Raw genomic sequence first — 20,697 nt, 5'->3', positions numbered from 1 at the left:
GGTCTTGGGGGGCTCAGGTGGGTCCCCAGCTGAGTGGCAGGGTCCCGGGGGGCTGTGCCGGGTGTGGAGAGGTTGGCCCTTGGGAGAGGAGGGTTTGGCAGGGCCGGCAGCACGGCCACTCCTCCTGCTCCGCTCCGGTTTGAAGGGTCGTGTGCCGGAGCAGAGGAAGAGAGAGCAATGTGAGCGCTTCAGGCGGTCTGGCTGGGGCAAAACTCTTGCCTCTTCCCTCCTTCCCCTCCTCCAGCCTCTCCAGTTCACTCTCGGAAGCAACAGGGCTCATTTTCCCCTTCCTAATGGCCCCAGCCCCACCTCACTTGGGGTTTCTGCTCCTCCTGGCTTGCTGCTTCTCCTGCTCTGAAATGCAGCTCCTGGACTGGATTTGGGGCAGCACAAAGACCACGGGAAGCCCGGAGGCATCCGGCAAGGGAACCGCGGTGCCAGAGCCACTCATCACTGCAGCAGCCCCCACCCCCAGCACAGCCCTGGGGATGGGGGGTGGCCAGGCTGTGGGGGACCTGGCCACCCCGCCGCGCTGGGAACAGGATCCTGGCACCACAGTGCCTGCAGGTGAGGGGACCGTGGCCGAAAACACCGAACAGTGGGACAGGATCACCGCGGGGCTGGCGGAGAGTATGGCATGGCCAAGCATCACTCCTCCCCACAGCATGTCACCTGCCTCTGGACAGGATGTGGTCAGCAGCTCCACCAAGCACCCGCAGCTCTCACAGGTGGGGACCACCACAGACCCACAGCCTCTGGGGATGGCAACGTCCATGGACCTGCAGCTCCTGAGGCCAGGAATCACCAAGGACCCACAGCTCCTGAGGACAGGGACCATTGAGGACCTGCAGCTTCTGGGGACAAGGACTGCTGAGGACCAGAAATTCCTGGGGACAGGGACCACCATGGACCCACAGTCCCTCAGGACAGGGACCACCAAAGACCCACAGCTCCTTGGGACAGGGACCACCATGGACCCACAGCTCCTGAGGCCAGGAACCACTGAGGACCCGCAGCTCCTTGGGACAGTGACCACCAAGGACCCACAGCTCCTTGGGACAGAGACCACCGAGGACCAGAAACTCCTGGGGACAGGGACCTCCATGGACCCACAGCTCCTGAGGCCAAGGACCACCAAGGACCCACAGCTCCTTGGGACAGTGACCACTGAGGACCAGAAACTCCTGGGGACGGGGACCCCCACAGTGATGGGGACACAGGTGCCCTTGCAGAGACCGGCGGGTCTCCGGCCAGGTAGTGCCCCTTTCCCTTTCTCACCAGGTGACAACACCCCTGAGCAGGTGGTGCCGCCCCGAGACCCCATGGCACAGCCACGCCGCCATCGCCACGGAGCACCACCTGCCCCACCAAACCTCTGGCACCGCCGGGGGCTGGTGCTGGCCGGTGTGAACGGGAGCCAGAGCCCTTTGCCTAAGAGGAGGGTGGCTAACGGTGTGGATCCTCCTCTTGCTGATAACTCCGGGTCCCTTGAGTTCGATTTACTAACCGCCACTACGCGACTCTACAATAGCAGCAGCATGGGGCTCGCATCCTTCTTACCCGGAGTGACGCTGCCAGCGGGCCGCTGCCTGCCTGTCCCGACCCGCCTGCCCTTCTGCAGCGTGCTGGGCACCCGCCATGCCAGATTCCCGAATTACCTCCGCCACGGCAGCGAGGAGGAAATTCGGGCGGCTTTGCATGAGTGGGAGGGGCTGCTTGAATCGCGGTGCCATCGCTACGTGGAGTGGTTTCTCTGCTTGCTCCTGCTCCCTGGGTGTAGCGCCTTGGTCCCCATAACCCCCCCACCATGCCAGGGCTTCTGTGAGGCCATCAGAGACCTGTGTTGGATGCATTTGGCCAGTGGGCGCCTGCCTCTGCCTTGTGATGCTCTCCCTGCGGAGGATGAAGGGTATTCTTGTGTCTTTATTAATGCTTCTGCAGGTAATGTGGCTGGGTGATGTCCCTGGGTTTGTGTGTTTGTCTCCCCTCCCCCAAAAACCCCAGCACCAAAAGATGCTTCTACCTTGTTGCCATGGGATGCTGCTGAGCCCCAAATTGCTTTCCATCCAGCCTGGGCTTCTTCAAACAGGGAGTGCCAGCAGGCCTTGGCTCCCTCTGCAAGGCTGTGCATCACCATCCTATCCCTGGTCAGGTTAAAAGACAGTGTCCCGCTGGCCAGGACAAGAGAAGCTCCCTGAGTGCATCACACTGGCATTCGGGGCCGGTTCATGAGTGCCACTGCAAAGGGCTTAGGGGTGTCCATCCCAAGAGTGGGGTGCTTGGAGAGGTGGCAGCTCCCCACGGGGAGGGGGGAAGGTCCGGGATCCCACAACCACCCAACCGCAGTAGCATCGGTGAGGAGGTTTCAAGGTGACCCCCGGCCGTGCCCATACACTCCCCTCTCCCAGAGTGGTGCTTTGCCCGGGGAGTTAATGATTTACCCGAGGGCTAATGTTTGATCCCCCGCTGCTCAGTAGTGGGACAGGTGACTTCATACCTGGCTTCCTCAGGAGGTGGCTGTGACCCTTCTGTATGTCAGCCTGGGATCTGCCGCTTTGACAGTGGGTGGGGGGAAAGGAAGGGAGCAGTGTAGGGGGACACTGGTGCTTGGAGCAATGCACGTCATGGGGGTACGAGCATGAACACAGTTTGGGATGAAAGCTGGAGTGGGAGCTCGCCGCTCCCCCCGCCGAGCCCTCTGAATGAGGCTGTGTTCCTGCACCAGCCCCCTGTGCCTTCGGGTGATGGGGGGCTGCTGACCCAGAGTGGCGAGACACCCGCTGCCGTCAGAGGGACGGTTTAGCAGGGGGCCAGCAGACAAGGGTCACACACATGGTCCTCTCAGTGTCAAAGCAGCTCTGTTTGCCGGGAGACCCTGGTGGAGTTCGGCAGGATCATAGGGATGCTGGGGGGAGGTGTGCGTGCATGCTCCTGGATGGGTGGTGTTGGGAATGAGTGGGGGACGTGAGGACTGTGGTGCGCCCCATGGAGTGACTTGAGATGTTCCTGCATGCCGGGTGTCCCCTGTGTCCCAGCTGGGATGGGATGTGTGAGGCAACCCTGGCAGCCCTGGCTTGGGCCACCCAGGAAAGTCTTGGCAGGAGCTTGGAGCATCCCTGAGGCTTTTCCACTGGCAAGGGGACCAGATGGCCAGGTTGCTGTGGCCAGAGACATCCCTGCAGCTGTCCTGTGCCAGCACCCATCCCAAAACCTCCTCAGCATCAGCAGGCTCCAGCTCTCCACATTCTGCTGCGGGTGCTGCTGGTTTGCTGTGGGGAGGGGGGGAGGGTGATATTTTGGCTCTGGATGTCCTTTTGAAATAGCAGGCATGGCCTGAAAGGTCTGGGGAGGAGAAGAGGTGCTTGGCTTTTGCAGGGGAGCAGCCACTTAATGGGGTCTCCTCTTAACCCCCTGCTTCCCCCAGCCCACTCCAGCCTCACAGCCCCAGCCTCTGCCTGCTTTGTTCTACCATCTTGGACTTTGGGAAGCACTGTCACCCAGCTCCCACCCTGGAGTGAGTGGCATGTTTGGAGAGGAGGGAGGATCCCAGAGCTGGCTGAAAACCCAAGGGGAGCGTGGTTGAGAATGGCATTGGGAACAAAAGCCTCTTTCAGCCTGTCGCACTTCATCCCGAGCCCCGGGGCCGATGAAGACTTGTCTGGCTGCAGGAATTGCAGGCGCTGGCTCTTACACCCCTGCAGACCCTCAGGAGGAAGCTCTGGCTTCCTCTCTCCTTAAAGCTGTTGTGAATTTGCTTCCTCTAGCCCAAGATAAGCTCCATCCCTGCATCCTGGTGTTTGCGATTGGCTTGTCTGCAGCTGCCTGCTGCCAGATGACCACTGTGGCTGGGGACAGGGCAGTGGGGTGCCCCATGGGGTGTCTCAGTGGTGGGTGCCAGGCTGGGCCTTGCTGTGGGTCTTGTGAGGGGAGCCCTGCTTGTTTACCCCATCGTTTTTGGTTTAGGGCTGAGCACATCTGGGTGTGAAAGGGTGCTGGGCTCAAAAGGGTGCTGGGCTCCAGGGTCCAGAGGTCTCTGCACCCAGAGTGGCAGAGGGGCTTCACTGAGCCCTTCCCCTCCGAGTGGGCTGGGGGTGTCCCTGTCCCAGTGCAGGGATCTCCTTGTCCCAGTGCAGGGTGGATGAGGGAATCAGGACAGACACAAGGCCAGGAGGGAGGTTTCCTCCTGGCTGGGTGCTCAGTTCTGGGGGTGCCAAGCTTGGGAGAGGCTGGGGTCTTGGGGGAGCAGTGTGGACACCAAGCAGCTTCAGAGCAGCAAGCTCAGGAGAGGGATCAGGGGGTTTGGGGGCCTGGCAGGGAGAAAACTTGCCCCCACCTCTAATTGGTGGCATTGCCTGCGTCCCTGCTGCGGGGCTGGCACTGGCGTCAGGACTCAGTGACAGGAGGCTGGGGATGCTCTGCCTGTGCAGGTACCTCCAGGCTTTGGAAGAGGCACCCAGGTTTTCATCTCCTCCCACCATGCTGAGAGACGTGTTTTCCTTCCGGGCTGGGCAAGGCTGGGCTGATTTCTTCTTCTTTCTTTCTTCTTTTAAATTTTTTTCAAGAGCTCAGGAGGACGATGCCTAACCCCAGAACAGGGTGGGGGTTCCAGGCTGGTCCTCCCTGGGTCAGCACACCTCTGATACCTCCCCCAGCAGCTCACCTGGAACACCAGGGATGGAGTTGGGGACATTGAATTGTCTCAGCTCCTGTTCTTCACTTGGGATGGGGCAAATATTAGCGCTGAGCAGCCTGAGCTCCTGGTACAGAGCTGTTCCTGCTGCAGAGCCCTCAGCCTTTTTGGAGCCGGATAGGACCTTTGGGTTTCCTTACTCCTGGGAAACACAGAGTTAAAAAGCACCCAGCAGTGCTCACTCCCATCAAGTTGGCACCCACCCCAAGCAGTTGACATAGGAGAGGAGGAATCCAGCGCCCGGTGTGTGGGCGATGAGGATGTGCCTGTTGCCAAAACAACAGGAGCTGGCGTACAGAGGGTCGGCGCAGCCTGGCCAGATGTTCAGCTGCCTTGGGTAGGAGAAACCGTCCCCGTCCCAAGCAGAACTTCCCTCCCCCCGGCGCCTTGAGAAAAAGGAGTGGGGAAAGGAGGCGAGCTCCAAATTGAGATCATCTGGGAAGCTGACAGGGCGCGCCGGCTCCAGCCTTGTTCCCAGGGTGTTGCAAGGGGATGGCTCTGATTTATTCCCTGCTGGGGTGACCCTGTAAGCTTGTCCTCAGATGACATGGGGGAGGGGGGTCACCATGACTCTGGAGCTGGTATGGATGCATGACAGCTTCCTCACGGCTTGTGGCTGTTCAGCATCCCGGTGCTCTAGCAGCACCCCTATGCCTGCATGGGCACGTTGCTACCACAGGCAAGGTCCCTTTGGTTTTATCCAGTCTCAGGGATGTTCTGGCTGTGGTCAGAGGACCAGCAGCAGAGAATGGGTGGCATTTCTGGAGTCGCATCCCAACTATGCAGTGGGAAAAGCTTGAGGAGTTTCACTGCCTTGGCCAACCTGCAGCTGGAGGGAAAATCCCGGGCCCTGGGTAGGGCAAGCAGAGAGAGCTGCTGAAGAGTGGTGTCTGGGGGAGGCATGGGCAGGGGCGCCACCCCGCTGGGCACCTTGCTTGATCATCTTCACCAGGCCGGTTGTGACTGTCCCCTTTCGTTTTCTCTTGCAGAGACCCTGAGCACCGAGGTCAGCCTCCTGGAGCTGATTGGAGACCCCCCACCGGAGGAGATCCTCAAAATCTATGGCCCCGACAACAACCCCGGCTACGTCTTCGGCCCAAACGCCAACACAGGCCAGGTGGCCCGGTACCACTTGCCAAGCCCTTTCTACCGGGACTTTTCCCTCCTGTTCCACATCCAGCCCACCACCCCCCGGGCTGGCATGCTATTTGCCATCACGGACTCCTCGCAGAGCATCATCTACGTGGGCGTCAAGCTCTCGGAGCTGCGGGCGGGCAAGCAGCAGATCATCTTCTACTACACGGAGCCAGGCTCACCGAGCTCTTACGTGGCAGCCACCTTCACCGTGCCCACCTTGCTCAACCAGTGGACACGGTTTGCCATCAGTGTGGAGGAAGATGAAGTCATCCTCTACCTGGACTGTGAGGAGCACGAGCGGGTCCACTTCGAGCGTTCGCCAGATGAGATGGAGCTGGAAGAGGGTTCTGGGCTCTTTGTTGCTCAGGCTGGAGGAGCTGACCCAGATAAATACCAGGTAAGGCTTCAGGTCATCCTGAGGAGCACCTCTAAGAAGCCTGGGTGAGGCTGGAGGAGTACCAGACTGTGCCTGTTAAACCAACCATTTTGCCCAGTCAACAAACTGGCCACACTCTGCTCATGTCCCTGGGAAAGGGGACGCTTGAGATTGTGGGGAAAGGTGGCTTGAGATGCCACCAACTTTGTTGGCTTGAATCTCACCAAGGCAAAGTTGAGCTGACGAGAGGCGATGGGTTGTGCTGCAGCAGCCACCGCTGCCCGGACCTTTTCCCACAAATCCACAGAGCCTCTTCGAGTGTCCCCTTTGCTAAAAATACCCAAAACCTTTGCTGAAGAAGTAGGTGTGGCTGGTAAAGAGTCTCTCGCAGCTGGAAAAAATGCTTGGGCCAGAGCTGAGTTACAGTATCGGCAGGAAGACACTGGAGAACACAAGGAGAAGGTGATAGCTCAGCCTGTGATTTGAGTGTGGCTTAGCTTCTAGATAAGGTTTGCAGAAGGCGTAGGGGAAATGCCCAGCCAGCATGGAAATTCCCCATGGTGCTCCAAGAGAAGAAAGTTTAGGTTTCTCTGGAGTTGAGCGTGGTTTGCCCAGCAACAGAGGTTCTGCTGAGTGGAGCAATGCTTTTCCCAGGGGGGTTGGGAAGAAGCGTGTTTCTCAGCTTAAACATCATCTTGACTAATGAACGGTGCTGCCACCATCCTGGTTAAACAGCTTTGGGCAGGGAAAGCCTCCCCAAGGAGAAGTTAATGATTGATTGGCTAGAGACCGGTTTATACTGGGATTCAAGTTGGTCCCTTGAGGTCTCAAGAGCAAAGTTTTGCTCTTGAAGAGCAATTTTTTGCTCTTGAACATGTTGGGAGGGCCACTCCTCAGCTGGAGTGGTGTTGGCACTGTCTGGGAGGTAAAGCAACACCCAGAGCAGATCAAAGTGCTTCAGCCTTTCTAGCAGGTGATGTTCCCAAGTGTGCCAAACGCCCGATCCCGCTGCCCACCCCCGGTATTCCCATGGGGAAGGAGGCTGACTGTCTCAGCTGGACGAGAGTGTGGGCTCGTTGGACATCTCCTTGGCATCTGACTGCCTCGTGGTAATTCCATCGCTGGCCAGCCCCAGCTCATGTTATCTGGAACTAACAGGGCATCGAGCCCATTAAATCCTGGCCCTGGGTCACGCTGCAAGGTGGGCTGCTTGTGGGCAGCTGGTGGGATCTCCGCTGGTGTCTGTGCCTCTGCCCATGTTGCCTTTGTGGCAGCCCCTGAGTGGGCAAAGCCTGCAGGTGATGCAGAAGACCCCAGGACCCCAGGTGTCAAGGGGGTTGCTGTCGATGGGGTCGCAGCTGTGGCCCGGCAGGAAGGTTTGTTTGCAGCTGGATGCACCGTAAGACCTCGTGGTGCTCCTGCCCCCATTACTGGGACGGATGTGCTGTGAAGAGCCCTGTTACCTGTCCCTCACGGGGCTGCCTCCAGTCAAGCCTGGAACTGGATTATGTACCGGATGCCTCCAGCCAACCCCAGGAGCAGGAAGGCCAGGACAGGGTGTTGCATCTATCAAAGCTTGGGCTTGAACATGGGGCTCGGCGGGGAGGGAAGGGATGGATCAGAGCCAGCTGTCACGAGGGCGAGCAGCTGGGGGAGGGGGGTCACAACCCACCTGGGGGCCATTCGCTTGGGGGAGGGGTTTTATATATCTTATATATTTAAAGGTACAATATATTTATTATCTATCTGAACTATATCTACAATATATCCGTATAACGAAGCCATAGCCAGCCCAGCTGAACTGTAGCTGCCCCTGGTTCTTGTTTTGTTAAACCCGTTGTGTTTCCTGAGCGCCAGTCCTTCCCAGCCCCGTTACACTGGGCTTTCCAGCCAGCCCAAATATTATTTTAGGTGTCTCACCCCGAGAAGAGACACCGAGCAGGAGGTATTTACCCTCTGCGAGCTCTTCCTGCCGCAAGCCAAGAGGACCAGAGCAGATGTGGGTCTCCCAGCATCTCCCCACCAGAGTCAGAGGGATGGGAGATATCCCATCCCAGAAGCAATCCCTGTATCCCAGCAGCATCCCTGTTATCCCGGCAGCACCCCTTGTATCCCATCTCATCTAGGCTGGGGTGTGAGATGTGCTGGGTGATCCCTCTTACCATGGGAGCCATGAGGTTCAGACCAGTACCCATGTGCCCTCTCCAGCTGAGACAGGGATGCTGCCCTCCTGGGCAGCACAGGTAGCTCGGCTATGGGGCTTTGTCCGGAGGCAGCAGCCTTGGGAAGGAATTTGTGGTGGTTTCCTGTATAAACAAGTGGCTGGGACGTGCGTCGTGCTTGCAAAACCCAAATAAATGGTGAGGAAGTGTGGATTAGCTGAAGGAATACAAACCCAGGGTTGCACCAGACCGGGACCTGCCAGCAGCCCTTTCTGGGGGCGGAGAGGCCGTCTGCAGCTGGGGAGCTGTCTGGAGAGGGGAGCAAGGAGCATGGCCAAAGCGCTGCTGGTTGGCTGGCCAGATTCTGGCCACCACCTCTGCTTGGCTTGCCTGGTGCCAGCACAGAGCTTTTCCCAATGGCTCGCCGGGCCATGCCGGTGGCGCTGGGGATTTGTCTGCTGCAAGGTTGGAACCTCGTTGGGACGGGATGCAGATGCTGCGATGGAGAGTGCTTGGCACACCAGGCAAGCGTCCCCGATGTACGCGGGGTGCTGAGGGACACGGTGGCTGGGTGGCATGGCAGATTGCACCACGCCGTGGGGTGGCTTGTGGCACGTGGCTGTCCGTGGTGGGTGTCCATCTATGATGGTGTGGTTTCCTTCCAGGGGGTGATCGCCGACTTGAAGCTGCAAGGGGACCCGCGGGCGGCTGAGCGCCAGTGTGAGGAAGAAGAGGATGATGCTGAGGAGGTGAGTGCTGGCAGCATGGCTGGGGCAGGCGGGGTGGGGGGGCTGCCACCCTGGGGTCTTGGCTGACCCCTCACCCCTTCTCCTTGGCTAAATGCAGGTCTCTGGTGATTTCGGCAGTGGGGCAGAAGGTGGACACCAACCCTTGGGCAAAGTTGAGGTGAGTTGGTGTCTATGGGTGCTGCACTCTGTGGTAGAAACCCCAGATTTTTGGGGATGAGGAGGGATGGTCGAGGTCCCAGGAGGCCTCACAGAGGGTCCCTTTTGAGAGGGCACCAGGAGGTGAACAGCACCATGCTGTCCCCTTCTTGTTGGCACAGGGTGTCCCAGGGCTGGTGGATGCTGTCCCCGTCACCGCCCCCCCCGTGGCAGCGGGCAGCGGGTCGAGCAGCGGCGGGGTCTCCCTGCAGCAAGCTGAGAGGACCAGAGCGGAGGAGACGCTGCGGGTCTCCACAGGAGGTAACAAGGTGTCCTCTTCCCCACCGGCCAGCCCCAGAGCATGCACGCAGGGGTACAGCGGGGTGGCTGTCCCCAAGCACAACCAGGTCCCTTTTCCCTGCCTACAGGTGCTGGCCCCAAAGGGGAAAAGGGGGAGAAAGGTGACCGTGGCCTGAAAGGGGACTCAGGGACTGGTGGCATCATGGGGATGGGCAGTGTCAAGGGTGAAAAGGTAGGTGAGAGAGGGGATCCCTTGAGGGGTGCCACTGACATGTCAACGTTTGACAACCCCTCCTCTTGGTTTCTGTCCCACAGGGTGAGAAAGGAGAGCTGGGCGTTAAGGTGAGCATCGCTGGGGGAGCCATGGCAGAGCCCTGTCTGCTGGGCTGCCCACCTTGGTGACACGCCACCCGTTCACGTTTCCCTCCCCAGGGCAATGCTGGATTTGGCTACCCTGGCTCCAAGGGCCAAAAAGGGGAACCGGGTGACCCCGGCCCCCCTGGGACGCTCTCTCGGCACACCGATGGCTCGGTGGTGGAGCAGGTCACCGGCCCCCCAGGGCCACCAGGGAAGGATGGAGCCCCTGGCAGGGATGGCGAGCCTGTGAGTGGAGCCCCTCACCCCTCAGTATCCCCTCTGCCCCCACCCTGCCTGCACACTGACCTCTGCCCTCTCTGCCATCCCTAGGGCGATCCTGGTGAGGACGGCAAACCCGTAAGTGGGGTTGAGGGGTGGTGGGATGATGGGTGCCAGCTACCCCCTTGCCTTGCCACCCACTGACTCCATACCACTCCCCTTCACAGGGCGATATGGGACCCCAGGGGTTCCCCGGGACGCCAGGAGAGCCTGGTCTGAAGGGAGAGAAGGTGAGTGTCAGTGCTGGTGTGGGGGGATGGCACACGCCTCTGCCCCTCCTTCCTCTCACCCGGAGCCTGGGCTATGCTTGCCAACTGTGCTCTCTGCTCTGTGCCAGGGTGACCCAGGTGTGGGGCCAAGGGGACCACCTGGACCACCTGGTCCACCAGGACCACCTGGACCCTCATCCAAGCATGACAAGCTGGTGGGTGCTCTGGGGATACAGGGGTTTGGGTGCGGGTACAGGGCCATGGAGAAGCGGGATGCTGCTGCCAGCCCCTGGGCAGCATCCCTGCATTGTTGGGCACCCTGACCTCAGCTTTTGGTACCTGATGTTGGGCCCTTGTGCTTCTCTCCCAGACCTTCATTGACATGGAGGGCTCCGGCTTCGGTGGTGACCTGGAGACCCTGCGGGTGAGTGCAAGTCCCCTCCTACCAGTGAGAGCCAGGTGACACACTCAGCCATCACCCCTTCCTTCTCTTCTAGGGTCCACGGGGGCCACCCGGTCCGCCAGGGCCACCCGGCGTGCCCGGCTTGCCAGGGGAGCCGGGACGGTTTGGGATGAACCGCACAGACCTGCCGGGACCACCGGGCCTGCCAGGCAGGGATGGGATCCCTGGGCCCCCAGGGCCAGTGGTAGGTGGATGTGGTGGCCAAGGGGACCTATCCTAGGGCCACCCCAGGGTTGTGGGGACATAACTGACCCCTGTGGTGGTGGTGGGCTATGTGCCCACCAGCCCCATGGGAATTCTCTGTGCTGGAGCCATCTCCTGGGCATCTTGCAGGGTCCTCAAGGCCCTCCTGGAAGAGACGGGGAAGCTGGGCAGCCAGGGCCTAAAGGAGAGCGGGTGAGTGTCCCATGTTCCCCTGGAGTATGTCACAGCCTCCCCGTGGGGCAGCTGGCACCCCAGGGAGTCTCACAGCAGCTGCCACTCGGTCCTCGGGCACAACTCCGGAAGGTCCCAACTCCCTCCATCCCTGGACTGGAGAGCAGCACCCACCTGCTCCCACAACAAGGCGGCTTCCTCACACTGTCTTCTCCTTCCTCCTCCTCCTCAGGGCGATGTGGGTGACCTCGGCCTCCCTGGAGCACCAGGCCCCAAGGTACTGTGCCTGGGGTGGATTTCTTGGGAGGGTGCCCCATGTGCATTGCAGGCTGGAGGCAGGGATGCTGCCTGGGGGGGCACCTCGTGCTTGGACAGGAAGAGGGATGCTGGTATTTGGGTTCCTCCCAGGGCAGAACAGTGCCACAACTCGGGGGTGTGTGGAGCCACCAACCACCCCTGGGATGCTCACCAGGCTCCTGCCACCTGCATGTGGCTTTGGTGCTGGTATGGCTGCCCTGGGAAGTGTGCAGGCGAGGCCATGGGGGTGTTCCAAGGCACAGAAGAGGGGTTGCTTGGCGAGTTTTGGGTGCCCACACCCTGCTATGGGAAGCTGGGTAGCACATTGCTCTCCTGCCCGCTTGCTCAAGTGTTTTCCCACCCCCACATCCCCCAGAGTGGAGGTAAAGGCTCACTGGGATGCACACGATCACCCTCCCCTCCCTCAGGAGCCAGGATGCCCTTTGGGATGATGCCCTTTAGGATGATGCCCTTTGGGATGCCGCAGCCTGAGCTGGGGACAAGAGCATCCAGAGCTAAGGTCTCTTGATGCTGCCAACGTCGAGGGGGTGGATGGGGCGGCAGCGGTCGTAAGGACCGATCCGGCTGCTCGCAGACCCGTAGCAAAGTGCGGGGGGTGGGGGGATTGCGAGCATCCCCCACACACACCCGTCAGCACCCAGCTCTGCACCCGCCCCGGGGCCGGCGATGCTCGCAGTTAAAACTGGAGTGACATTTCTGATCTCAGACGAGCCTCTGGTGGCCGCCGTGCGCGTTGCATGGGGAGCGCCCCCTTCCTCGCTCCCCCCGCGCCGGGGGAAGCGGAGGCCCAGATGCTCCCTAAGCCGGGCTTTGCCCCTTCCCACACACCCCCTCCTCCCTGGAGGCAGAGGACCATCCCTGCCCTGTCCCAGGGGGCGGTTTGGGGATGTGGGAGGGGATGTACTTCCTTCCCGCCCCAGACTCCAGCCGGGGACCGTGGCCCACTCGGTCCCATCTGTCCCCAGAGTTGTTTTTTGGGGCTGTTAAATTCCTTTCCTCGTCCCTTTTGTAGGGCAACAAGGGAGAGGCGGGACCAGCAGGACCTCCGGGAGAAATGGGACTAGCTGGACTTCCCGGGCCCATCGGACCCCGAGGGCAGCCAGGCCCCCCTGGTCCCCCTGGACCACCGGGGCCAGGCTACGAGGTTGGATTCGTAAGTGACCACCCCTGTGATGGCGATGGGGGGGAAGGGAAGCTGGATCAGGAGGTGTGGCTCAGCCCCTTCTCACCCTGCCCCCTTCTCACCCTGGCTAGGGCGACATGGAGGGCTCGGGGCTGCCGTTCGCCACCAGCTCCCCAGGACCACCTGGAGCTGAGGGACCACAGGTAGCTCTGCTCCCACCCTGTCCCTCTGCTCCACACGGGGCATCCCCTGCCACCCTGTTCCCTGCCAGCACCCCACACTCATTGCCCTCTTCTTGTTGCTCTCAGGGTGTGCCAGGACTACCAGGGGTGAAGGTGAGGAGCCCCTCAAACACCTTCCTCACCCATGCAGCATCCGTGCAGGGTGCTCATGGGCAGCCTGTGGGCACATCCCTGCTCTGACATCTCTTTCCTTGCAGGGGGAGGTCGGCAGCCCCGGCCAGCCCGGCTTGCCGGGACCAAAGGTAGGAATGCCAGGAGATTGGGATGGGCAGCATGTGACCCTCTGGAGTTGGCAGGGCGCTGGGCAGGACCCCCGTGCCCCCTGACCTGGGGCTGTCAGGAGGATGCTTCGTACTCCCATCTCGCCCTTTCCCGCCTCTCATTGCAGGGAGATGCTGGACTGCCCGGCATGGATGGCCGCCCCGGCCTGGAGGGCTTCCCGGGACCACAGGTAGGAGCATCAGGCACCCAAAAGCCTTCCCCTCACTCCAGGCAGGGCACCGTTGCGTGTAGCAATGGCACCATCCCCAGAAGCCAAAATCCCCCCCACCCCCAGTGCCTTCAGCTCTGGAACCAGGGTGCCCTCGCTGCATGGGACCGCATCCCCACCAGCCTGCCTCACTGCGCTCCATCACCTCCACCCAAAAGCATCCCACCCTGACTCACCACCTTGAGGTGGTGGGGTGGGGGTGGCCTGAAAGGTTTTGCTGAGTCACAGGGGGGCAAGGGGGGGTCTCTGCCTGTGACCCAGGGTCTGGCTCCATGCAGTGCTGAGCAGGATGCTCACCTCTGCCTGCTCCTCCTTCCAGGGACCCAAAGGTGACAGAGGAAGCCCCGGTGAGAAGGTAGGTGCCACTGGGTTGGGGACAGGGACCCACCAGGGGTTCCCCAGGGTCTGATGGCTTGTATCGTCTAGGGTGAGCGAGGCCAAGATGGCATAGGGCTCCCTGGACCCCCTGGGCCACCCGGTCCCCCTGGACAGGTCATTGCTGTCTCCAGTGAAGATGTAAGTGATGGCTCCTGGCTTCAGCTGGAGGGGAGCTAAAATTGGGGGGCGGAGGGGCCTGCCCGGCATCCATCATGCGGGAGGACCAAGGGGGACCTCTCTAGGAACTCTACTTGTGCTTCAAGAGCAAAGATAAGGATGAAACCCCTGTTTTCTCTTATTTTCCTAGAAGTCTTCGGTGGCCTTGCCTGGTCCAAAGGTAGGTGCCCCCCTTGCCACCCACGCCCACCCCTTGGCACTGCTGGGTGGGCACCTGGTTTCTTGGAAAGGTCTGGGAGGGGGATGAAGGGGGGTGGCGGCTCTTACAAGCATTCCCGCTTCTCTCTGCAGGGCAGACAGGGTCACGCTGGCTTCCCGGTGAGTTGGTGGCAGCGCTGGGGACCACAGGGACTGTGTCAGTGGAAACTCTGGGTGGTGTTACCTCTGGTTGCCCAGTCCTGGCACTGCCAGGGTGGTGGGGATGGAGGTAGGGGGTTGGGGTCTGCCTTTGGCAGGTGGGAGATGACGCTGGGGCTCTGCTTCTACCCACAGGGCCCAGTGGGACCGAAAGGAGACCGGGGGTCATCTGGTCCCCAGGGCTCCCCGGGGTTGAAGGTAACTGTTTTGGGCCACCTCTTGCCCTGTGAGGTGGTCACACATCTGGTCCCCATCCCACCTGGGCAACAGGTCCTGGTGGTGACACCAGCCCTGCCGCGGGAAGGAGCCCGATGCCTCCATCTCCCATCCTGCCTCCTCCTCTCTTGCAGGGGGAGAAGGGGGAGCCTGGTGTCATCATCAGCCCTGATGGGACCGTGGTGACCGCAAAGGTGAAAGGGGAAAAGGTAGGTGTGCCATGGGAGTGGGGGGCACATCCCAGCACAGCGGGTGCCGGGTGGTCCCGGTGGTGATGCCTCTTCCCTCTCTGCTGTCCACAGGGAGAGCCAGGGCTGCGGGGACCGACAGGACCCTCGGTAAGTCACCGTCCTCACGTCCCACAGGCAGGGTCAGGGCTGATCCAGGGCAGAGGGCGACAGGGGGTGCCTCCAGTCGGAGCATTCCCCATCCTCATCATCTTTCCCTTCCAGGGTCCCCAGGGACGAGCAGGGATGAAAGGAGAGATCGGCTTCCCGGGCAGACCCGTAAGATCCGCTCCCGGTTTGTTAGTCCCCTTGGCCATCGCCTCCTCCCAACGCATCTCCCCACCTCATTTGCTCCTCTTGTGCCCACCGAACCCCAAACCCCACCATGTCCCCGCGGTGCTGAGGGGTGGGTGATGCCAGAGGTGATGCCGGGGTGTCACCATGTGATGGGGACAAGGCTCAACTCTGCTGCTCATCCGCAGGGACGTCCAGGCATGAATGGGCTGAAGGGTGAGAAAGGTGACCCTGCGGACATCAGTGGCATGCTGGGCTTGCGGGTGAGTGATGCCGTGACAGGCCCCCCACCCTGCTCCCCCCCAGCAGATGCGGGGGGGGGCAGACATTGAGGGGCACCCTGGGAACCCAAGTCTCCCTCTCGCGGGGGAAGGGCACAGCCCCAGTGTGCCCCCTACCCCCCCATGGGGACTGTCTGCCTTGCAGAACCCTGACACATCTTCTTCCTCCTTGCAGGGTCCCCCAGGACCCCCAGGTCCCCCAGGCCCTCCCGGGCCACCTGCCAGCATAGTCTATGACAGCAGCAATGTGAGTAACAACAAGGTCACTGCAAGAGGGGAAGCTGAGGGCTGGGGACCAGGTGTCTCCCCGTGTCCCCTGCTTGGCTGGAAGGGATTGGGGACACTGCGGTGGCATCCCAGCCAGGGCTGGTGTGTGGGGCTGCCGGCAGCACTGCACTGTGGTTGGAGTACCCAAGGATGCTCCTGTCTCTGCAGCCATTTCCTTTGCATCCCCACAGGCCTTCAGTGATTCTGGCCATCCCTCGCTGCCAGCCTTCCCTGGTAAGGGGGTGTCCCTCGCCTCCAGCCCCCTCAGGGTGCTTTGGGGGTGGGGAGGAGGAGCCCCCCCTGAGCTAGAGCTGGGGCTGGGGTGCTGCAGCTCTCAGGTGGCATCATGCCTCCATCACTTCCCACAGGTTTCCACCAGTTCCCAGTACAAAAGGGAGAGAAAGGTGATGCTGGAGCCCCAGGCCCCCCAGGTGGGTGATCGGTCCCCGTGGGTGGAGGTGGGCAGAGGGTGGCTCATGCCCACTCTGGCTCTCCTCTCCTTCCTCTCCCTCTCTGCAGGCCACTTCCCCTACGACCTCAGTCACTTCAGCGCCAGCCTGCGGGTAAGCCCTTTGCCTGCCAGCGGTGGCTCATGGGGCTTGCACCGGGCACCGATTGGGGTATCGGGGTGCATCCTGACCCCTCCCCTTAAAAATGTGCCATCCCACAGGGCGACAAGGGGGAGGCAGGTCCCAAGGGCGAGAAGGGTGAGCCGGGTGGCACCCCATTCTATGGTCCCAGTGGCTCTGGGCTGTCAGGACCTCCTGGGCCCCAGGGCTACCCCGGTCTGCCGGTGAGTACTCCACAGCGCAGGGGCGTGAGGGGGGACGGCATCCCCAGGTGCTGTGCTCCAGGGATGCTCTCTTGCACTGCCTAGGGTCCCAAGGGGGACAGTATTGTTGGGCCGCCGGGGCCCCCTGGACCTCAGGGCCCCCCTGGTATTGGATACGAGGGGCGGCAAGGACCCCCTGGCCCTCCAGGGCCCCCTGGTCCTCCCTCCTTCCCAGGTCCCCACAGACCAGGTGAGTACTTGTGCCCCCACATCCCTCCCTTCCCGCATCCCTCCCTGTGCTGCAGCCCTCTCTATCTCACTTGTCTTCCTCCCAGCCATCAGCGTCCCTGGCCCCCCCGGACCACCGGGACCTCCGGGACCACCAGGCACCAGCGGGACATCCTTGGGGGTGAGCTGGGGCTCTGGTTGGGGGGTGGTTTGCCCACAGGCTGAGCCCTAACTGCTCCCTCCTGGGGGCTGTGCCCGCAGCTGCGTGCCCTGCCCACCTACCCAGCAATGCTGAGCGCTGCGCAGGAGCTGCCCGAGGGCAGCCTCATCTTCCTCACTGACCGGCAGGAGCTCTACGTCCGTCTGCGCGGGGGCTTCCGACGGGTGCTGGTGAGTGGAGGGGGGGCAGAGGGACCCCCCACACCTCCTCTGCTGCCCGGCTCTGAGGGCATGCGGGCAGCATCACCCTGGAGTTTCAGTGGCATCTTTTGGGGGTGCTTGAGTGTCATGTGTCCCCCTTGCATGAGGAAGGGGAAGGGGGGATGGCTGGGATCTGATGTGCCATGTACTTGCAGCTGGAGGAGCACACCCTGATCCCCAGCTCGGCCCTGGTGAGTCCCATCCCCCATCTCCCTCCCTCCATCCATTCCCATCCCATCCCCATCCCCAACCATCCCTCAAACCTGCCTCTCCCTCCCCAGGACAACGAGGTGTACGACAAGCCCCCCAGCGTCCACTATGCCGGCCCCCAGCCCCCCCTCCAGCCCCGGGGACCCCTGCACCCCCTCCGCAACCACAGTCCCCCGCCAACCGCCCGGCCCTGGCGCGGGGATGAGGTGGTAGCCAACCAACACCTCCTGCCCGAGCAGCCCCTGCTCCACCACCAGCATGAGCTCCTCAACAGCTACTACGTCCACCGCCGGCCAGACCCGGCCCCTGTGGCTGCCCACGTGCACCAGGACTTCCAGCCTGCCGTGAGTGCTGCGATGGCAGAATTGGGGGGGTGATGGCGATGGCAGAGAGGGGGTGATGGTGATGGGGGTGGGGGGATGATGGCGGAGGGGGGGTGATGGCAGCGGGGAGGTGATGGTGGACAGGGGGCGATGGCGGAATTGGGGGGTGATGGAGTCGGGGGCGATGGCGGAGTGGAGGCATGATGGCGATGGTGGCGGGGAGGCGATGGCGGAAGGGGGGTGACGACGGCCGCCCATGTCCCTCAAGCCCTGTCACCTCCTCTTGGCAGCTTCACTTGGTGGCCCTGAACACCCCGCTGAGCGGCGGCATGCGCGGCATCCGGGGCGCCGATTTCCAGTGCTTCCAGCAAGCCCGGCAGGTCGGGCTGGCCGGCACCTTCCGCGCCTTCCTCTCCTCCCGCCTCCAGGATCTCTACAGCATCGTGCGCAGGGCCGACCGTGCGGCCGTGCCCATTGTCAACCTCCGGGTACGTGGGGGGGGCAGGTGGGGTTGTGGTGTTCCCAGCCCCTCTCGACACCCCGTGAGCCCCAAGGCATGCAGAGCATCCCAAAGCCATCCCCACCATCTACACAGCAGTGAGCACAGAGCATCCCAGGGATAGCTGAGTTGTAGGGGTGAAGGTATAGGGTAATAAGCCTAATAAATTGATAATATGGAGGAATATTATTAGGGATGTGAAGATTAAAGCTCATTTATGGCTTTTCTTGTCTAATGGAATTATTAATTGTTTTGTGATGAGGTGAAGGAGTCATGTTTGAAGGGTGGAGAGTCGGTTAGCGATTCATCAATTGTTTGGTGATGGGAGTAGTAGGGTTGGGAATAGTACGGAGATTAGGGCTAAGGGGATTCCTAGGAGGGATGGGCTTGTAAATTGATCAAAGAAGCTTAGGTTCATGGTGAAGTTCAGGAGTGAGTTTTAGTGTTTGTAGAGGGTTTCTTGTGAACTAAGTTGGTGGGGAAGAATGACAAAAGTTTAGGTTGAATGATTAGTGATAGGGTTAATCATGCTATGAATATAAAATAAAACCATGGGTGTGGGTTAAGTTATGGGATGCCATTAAGGAGGTGTTGATGGACCTCTTTCTCTAGTTTAAAAGGCTAGTGCTGTTGCATAGCTGCTTAACGATTAGGATGATAGTAGTGAGAATCAGTTTTCAAAGTGGATGAGAGGTGTAGATTCTACTACAATTGGTATGTAGCTGTGATTGGCACCACAAATTTCAGAGCATTGGCCATAGAAGATGGCTGGGCAGGTGGTGATGAATGATGTTTGGTTCAGTCATCCTGGGATCACGTCAGTTTTTAGTCCTAATGTGGGGATTGCTCAGGAGTGTAGGACGTCGTCGGCTGTGATGATACTGCGGATGGGGGATTCTATTGGAATAACCAGGCAGTGGTCTACTTCTAGTAGTTGGAAGTGTCCTGGTAATAGTTCTGTTGTGGGGATTATGTATGAGTCAAACATGAGGTCTTTAAAGTCTGGGTATTCGTAGGTTCAATATCATTGGTGTCTGATGGCCTTTAGGGTAAGATCAGGTTTGTCTAGTTCATCTATTATGTATAGGATTTGGAGGGATGGTAGGGCAAGTAAAATGAGAATGATAGCTGGTGAGATTGTTCAGATTAGTTCTACTTCTTGGGCATCTACGGTGTTTGCTGATCCCAGGGATGCTCTGTGGTCACTGCTGTGTAGGCAGTGGGGGTGGCTTTGGGATGCTCTGCAGGGATGCTCTCTGGGTGCAAGCAGTGCTGACACCAACTTAACAACACCCCCCTCCATCTTTTTCCACCACCCCTCCCCAAACCAGGACGAAGTGCTCTTCAGTAACTGGGAAGCCCTTTTCACGGGCAGCGAAGCCCCGCTGCGAGCCGGCGCCCGTATCCTCTCCTTCGACGGCCGGGATGTCCTGCGGGATGCAGGATGGTGAGTGTGGGTTGGAGTGAAGGAGATGGAGGGGGGGGGGGTCTGCACCACGGTTAGGGAGCAGCAGCGGTCATCCCCCTTCCCAACTTTTCTTTCTTCCAGGCCTCAGAAGAGTGTCTGGCATGGCTCAGATGCCAAGGGCCGGCGCTTGCCTGAGAGCTACTGTGAGACATGGCGGACGGAGGAGCGCAGCGTCACTGGCCAGGCTTCCTCACTGGGCTCTGGCAAGCTGCTGGAGCAGGTGGCCAGCAGCTGCCAACACTCCTTCATTGTCCTCTGCATCGAGAACAGCTTCATGACCTCTGCCAAAAAGTGACAGCCCCTCCTCCCGCCTCGTTCCCTTTTTGGGGGAGGGGAGGGGACCCCATGCCTCCCCGGGGAGGATTGGGCCAGCCTGCACCCCCTGACACCCCCACCATGGTCCTTCCTCAGCCCCTCCATCTCCTGCCTTCACCCCCAGCAGGGTTTTCTTCTCCTCCCGCAGACCTGAAGCCAAAGAGTATCGCCATTGCCCCTGCCCTGGGTTGGCAGGGGCTCCTTGTATCCCACCCGGGGCAGGGCAGCCGTGGGCTGGCTGCCTTCCTCCTCATCATCCTCCTCCTCCTCCTGCTCCACTTCTAACCCATATTATTTAACCACTTCAGCTTGCGTCCCACCACCCGCTTGGATGCTTTTTTTCGGGGTGGCTGGACCAGAGGATGCTTGATGGGGGGAGATTTTGGCACTGCCATGCCCTGTGCCTTCCTGGAAAGCCTGTGGGGATTTCTCTGCTGCAACCCCCCCCAGCCCTGCACCGTCCTCGCCAGGAGCGTGGGGCCAGACCCGAATTCATGCTGCTGGGGCTACGGGCTCTTCTCTAGAGGAAACCCTGGCATCCCACCCAAGCAAGGGACTGTCCTGTGGCGGTGCCGGCACCCCCCTCTCCCCAGGATGGTCTCCATCCTCCCCAGGTAAGGATGATCCCACCCAGCTCATCATCACCCTCACGAGCCCCAGCGTTTCTCTGGCTGTTGTCGCCCCCCATCCCCTCTGTGCCCCCCACCCCGGGTACACCCGCACCCAGGCCAGAATGGGAACCAGTGTGATGAGGTGACCCTGACATGGGGCCAGGCATGCCCTTGGTGTGTGTTTACATGCACGTGCATATTGAACACAGGCGCTACCAAGGGCTGACACTCCCATCACCCCAAATTCCT

General features: G+C 60.7%; 1 protein-coding gene across 1 annotated transcript; it reads left to right on the top strand.

Annotated features, from left to right (window-relative positions):
• Positions 1 to 773: 773 nt before the first annotated feature.
• On the top strand, positions 774 to 19,817 carry COL18A1 (collagen type XVIII alpha 1 chain; the record flags this gene model as incomplete). The annotated part of the gene is made up of 42 exons (XM_084264554.1): positions 774 to 1,941; positions 5,680 to 6,224; positions 9,031 to 9,114; positions 9,212 to 9,271; positions 9,432 to 9,570; positions 9,678 to 9,781; positions 9,865 to 9,891; positions 9,982 to 10,152; positions 10,237 to 10,263; positions 10,353 to 10,415; positions 10,523 to 10,609; positions 10,765 to 10,818; positions 10,892 to 11,041; positions 11,191 to 11,253; positions 11,465 to 11,509; positions 12,563 to 12,703; positions 12,805 to 12,876; positions 12,982 to 13,008; positions 13,113 to 13,157; positions 13,304 to 13,366; positions 13,725 to 13,760; positions 13,832 to 13,921; positions 14,091 to 14,120; positions 14,252 to 14,278; positions 14,453 to 14,515; positions 14,668 to 14,742; positions 14,836 to 14,871; positions 14,986 to 15,039; positions 15,243 to 15,317; positions 15,511 to 15,582; positions 15,794 to 15,836; positions 15,971 to 16,033; positions 16,122 to 16,165; positions 16,273 to 16,395; positions 16,480 to 16,624; positions 16,710 to 16,783; positions 16,864 to 16,992; positions 17,178 to 17,213; positions 17,304 to 17,576; positions 17,846 to 18,043; positions 19,386 to 19,501; positions 19,604 to 19,817. 42 exons carry the CDS (start codon positions 774 to 776, stop codon positions 19,815 to 19,817), a joined length of 5,151 nt encoding a protein of 1,716 aa, XP_084120680.1.
• Between the last annotated feature and the right edge of the window lie 880 nt (positions 19,818 to 20,697).

Source organism: Gallinula chloropus (genome assembly GCF_964237585.1).
Source record: "Gallinula chloropus genome assembly, chromosome: 5".
Taxonomy (NCBI): Eukaryota; Metazoa; Chordata; class Aves; order Gruiformes; family Rallidae; genus Gallinula; species Gallinula chloropus.
The sequence above is the reverse complement of the archived record's forward strand: the minus strand, read 5'-3'. Positions and strand labels throughout refer to the sequence as shown.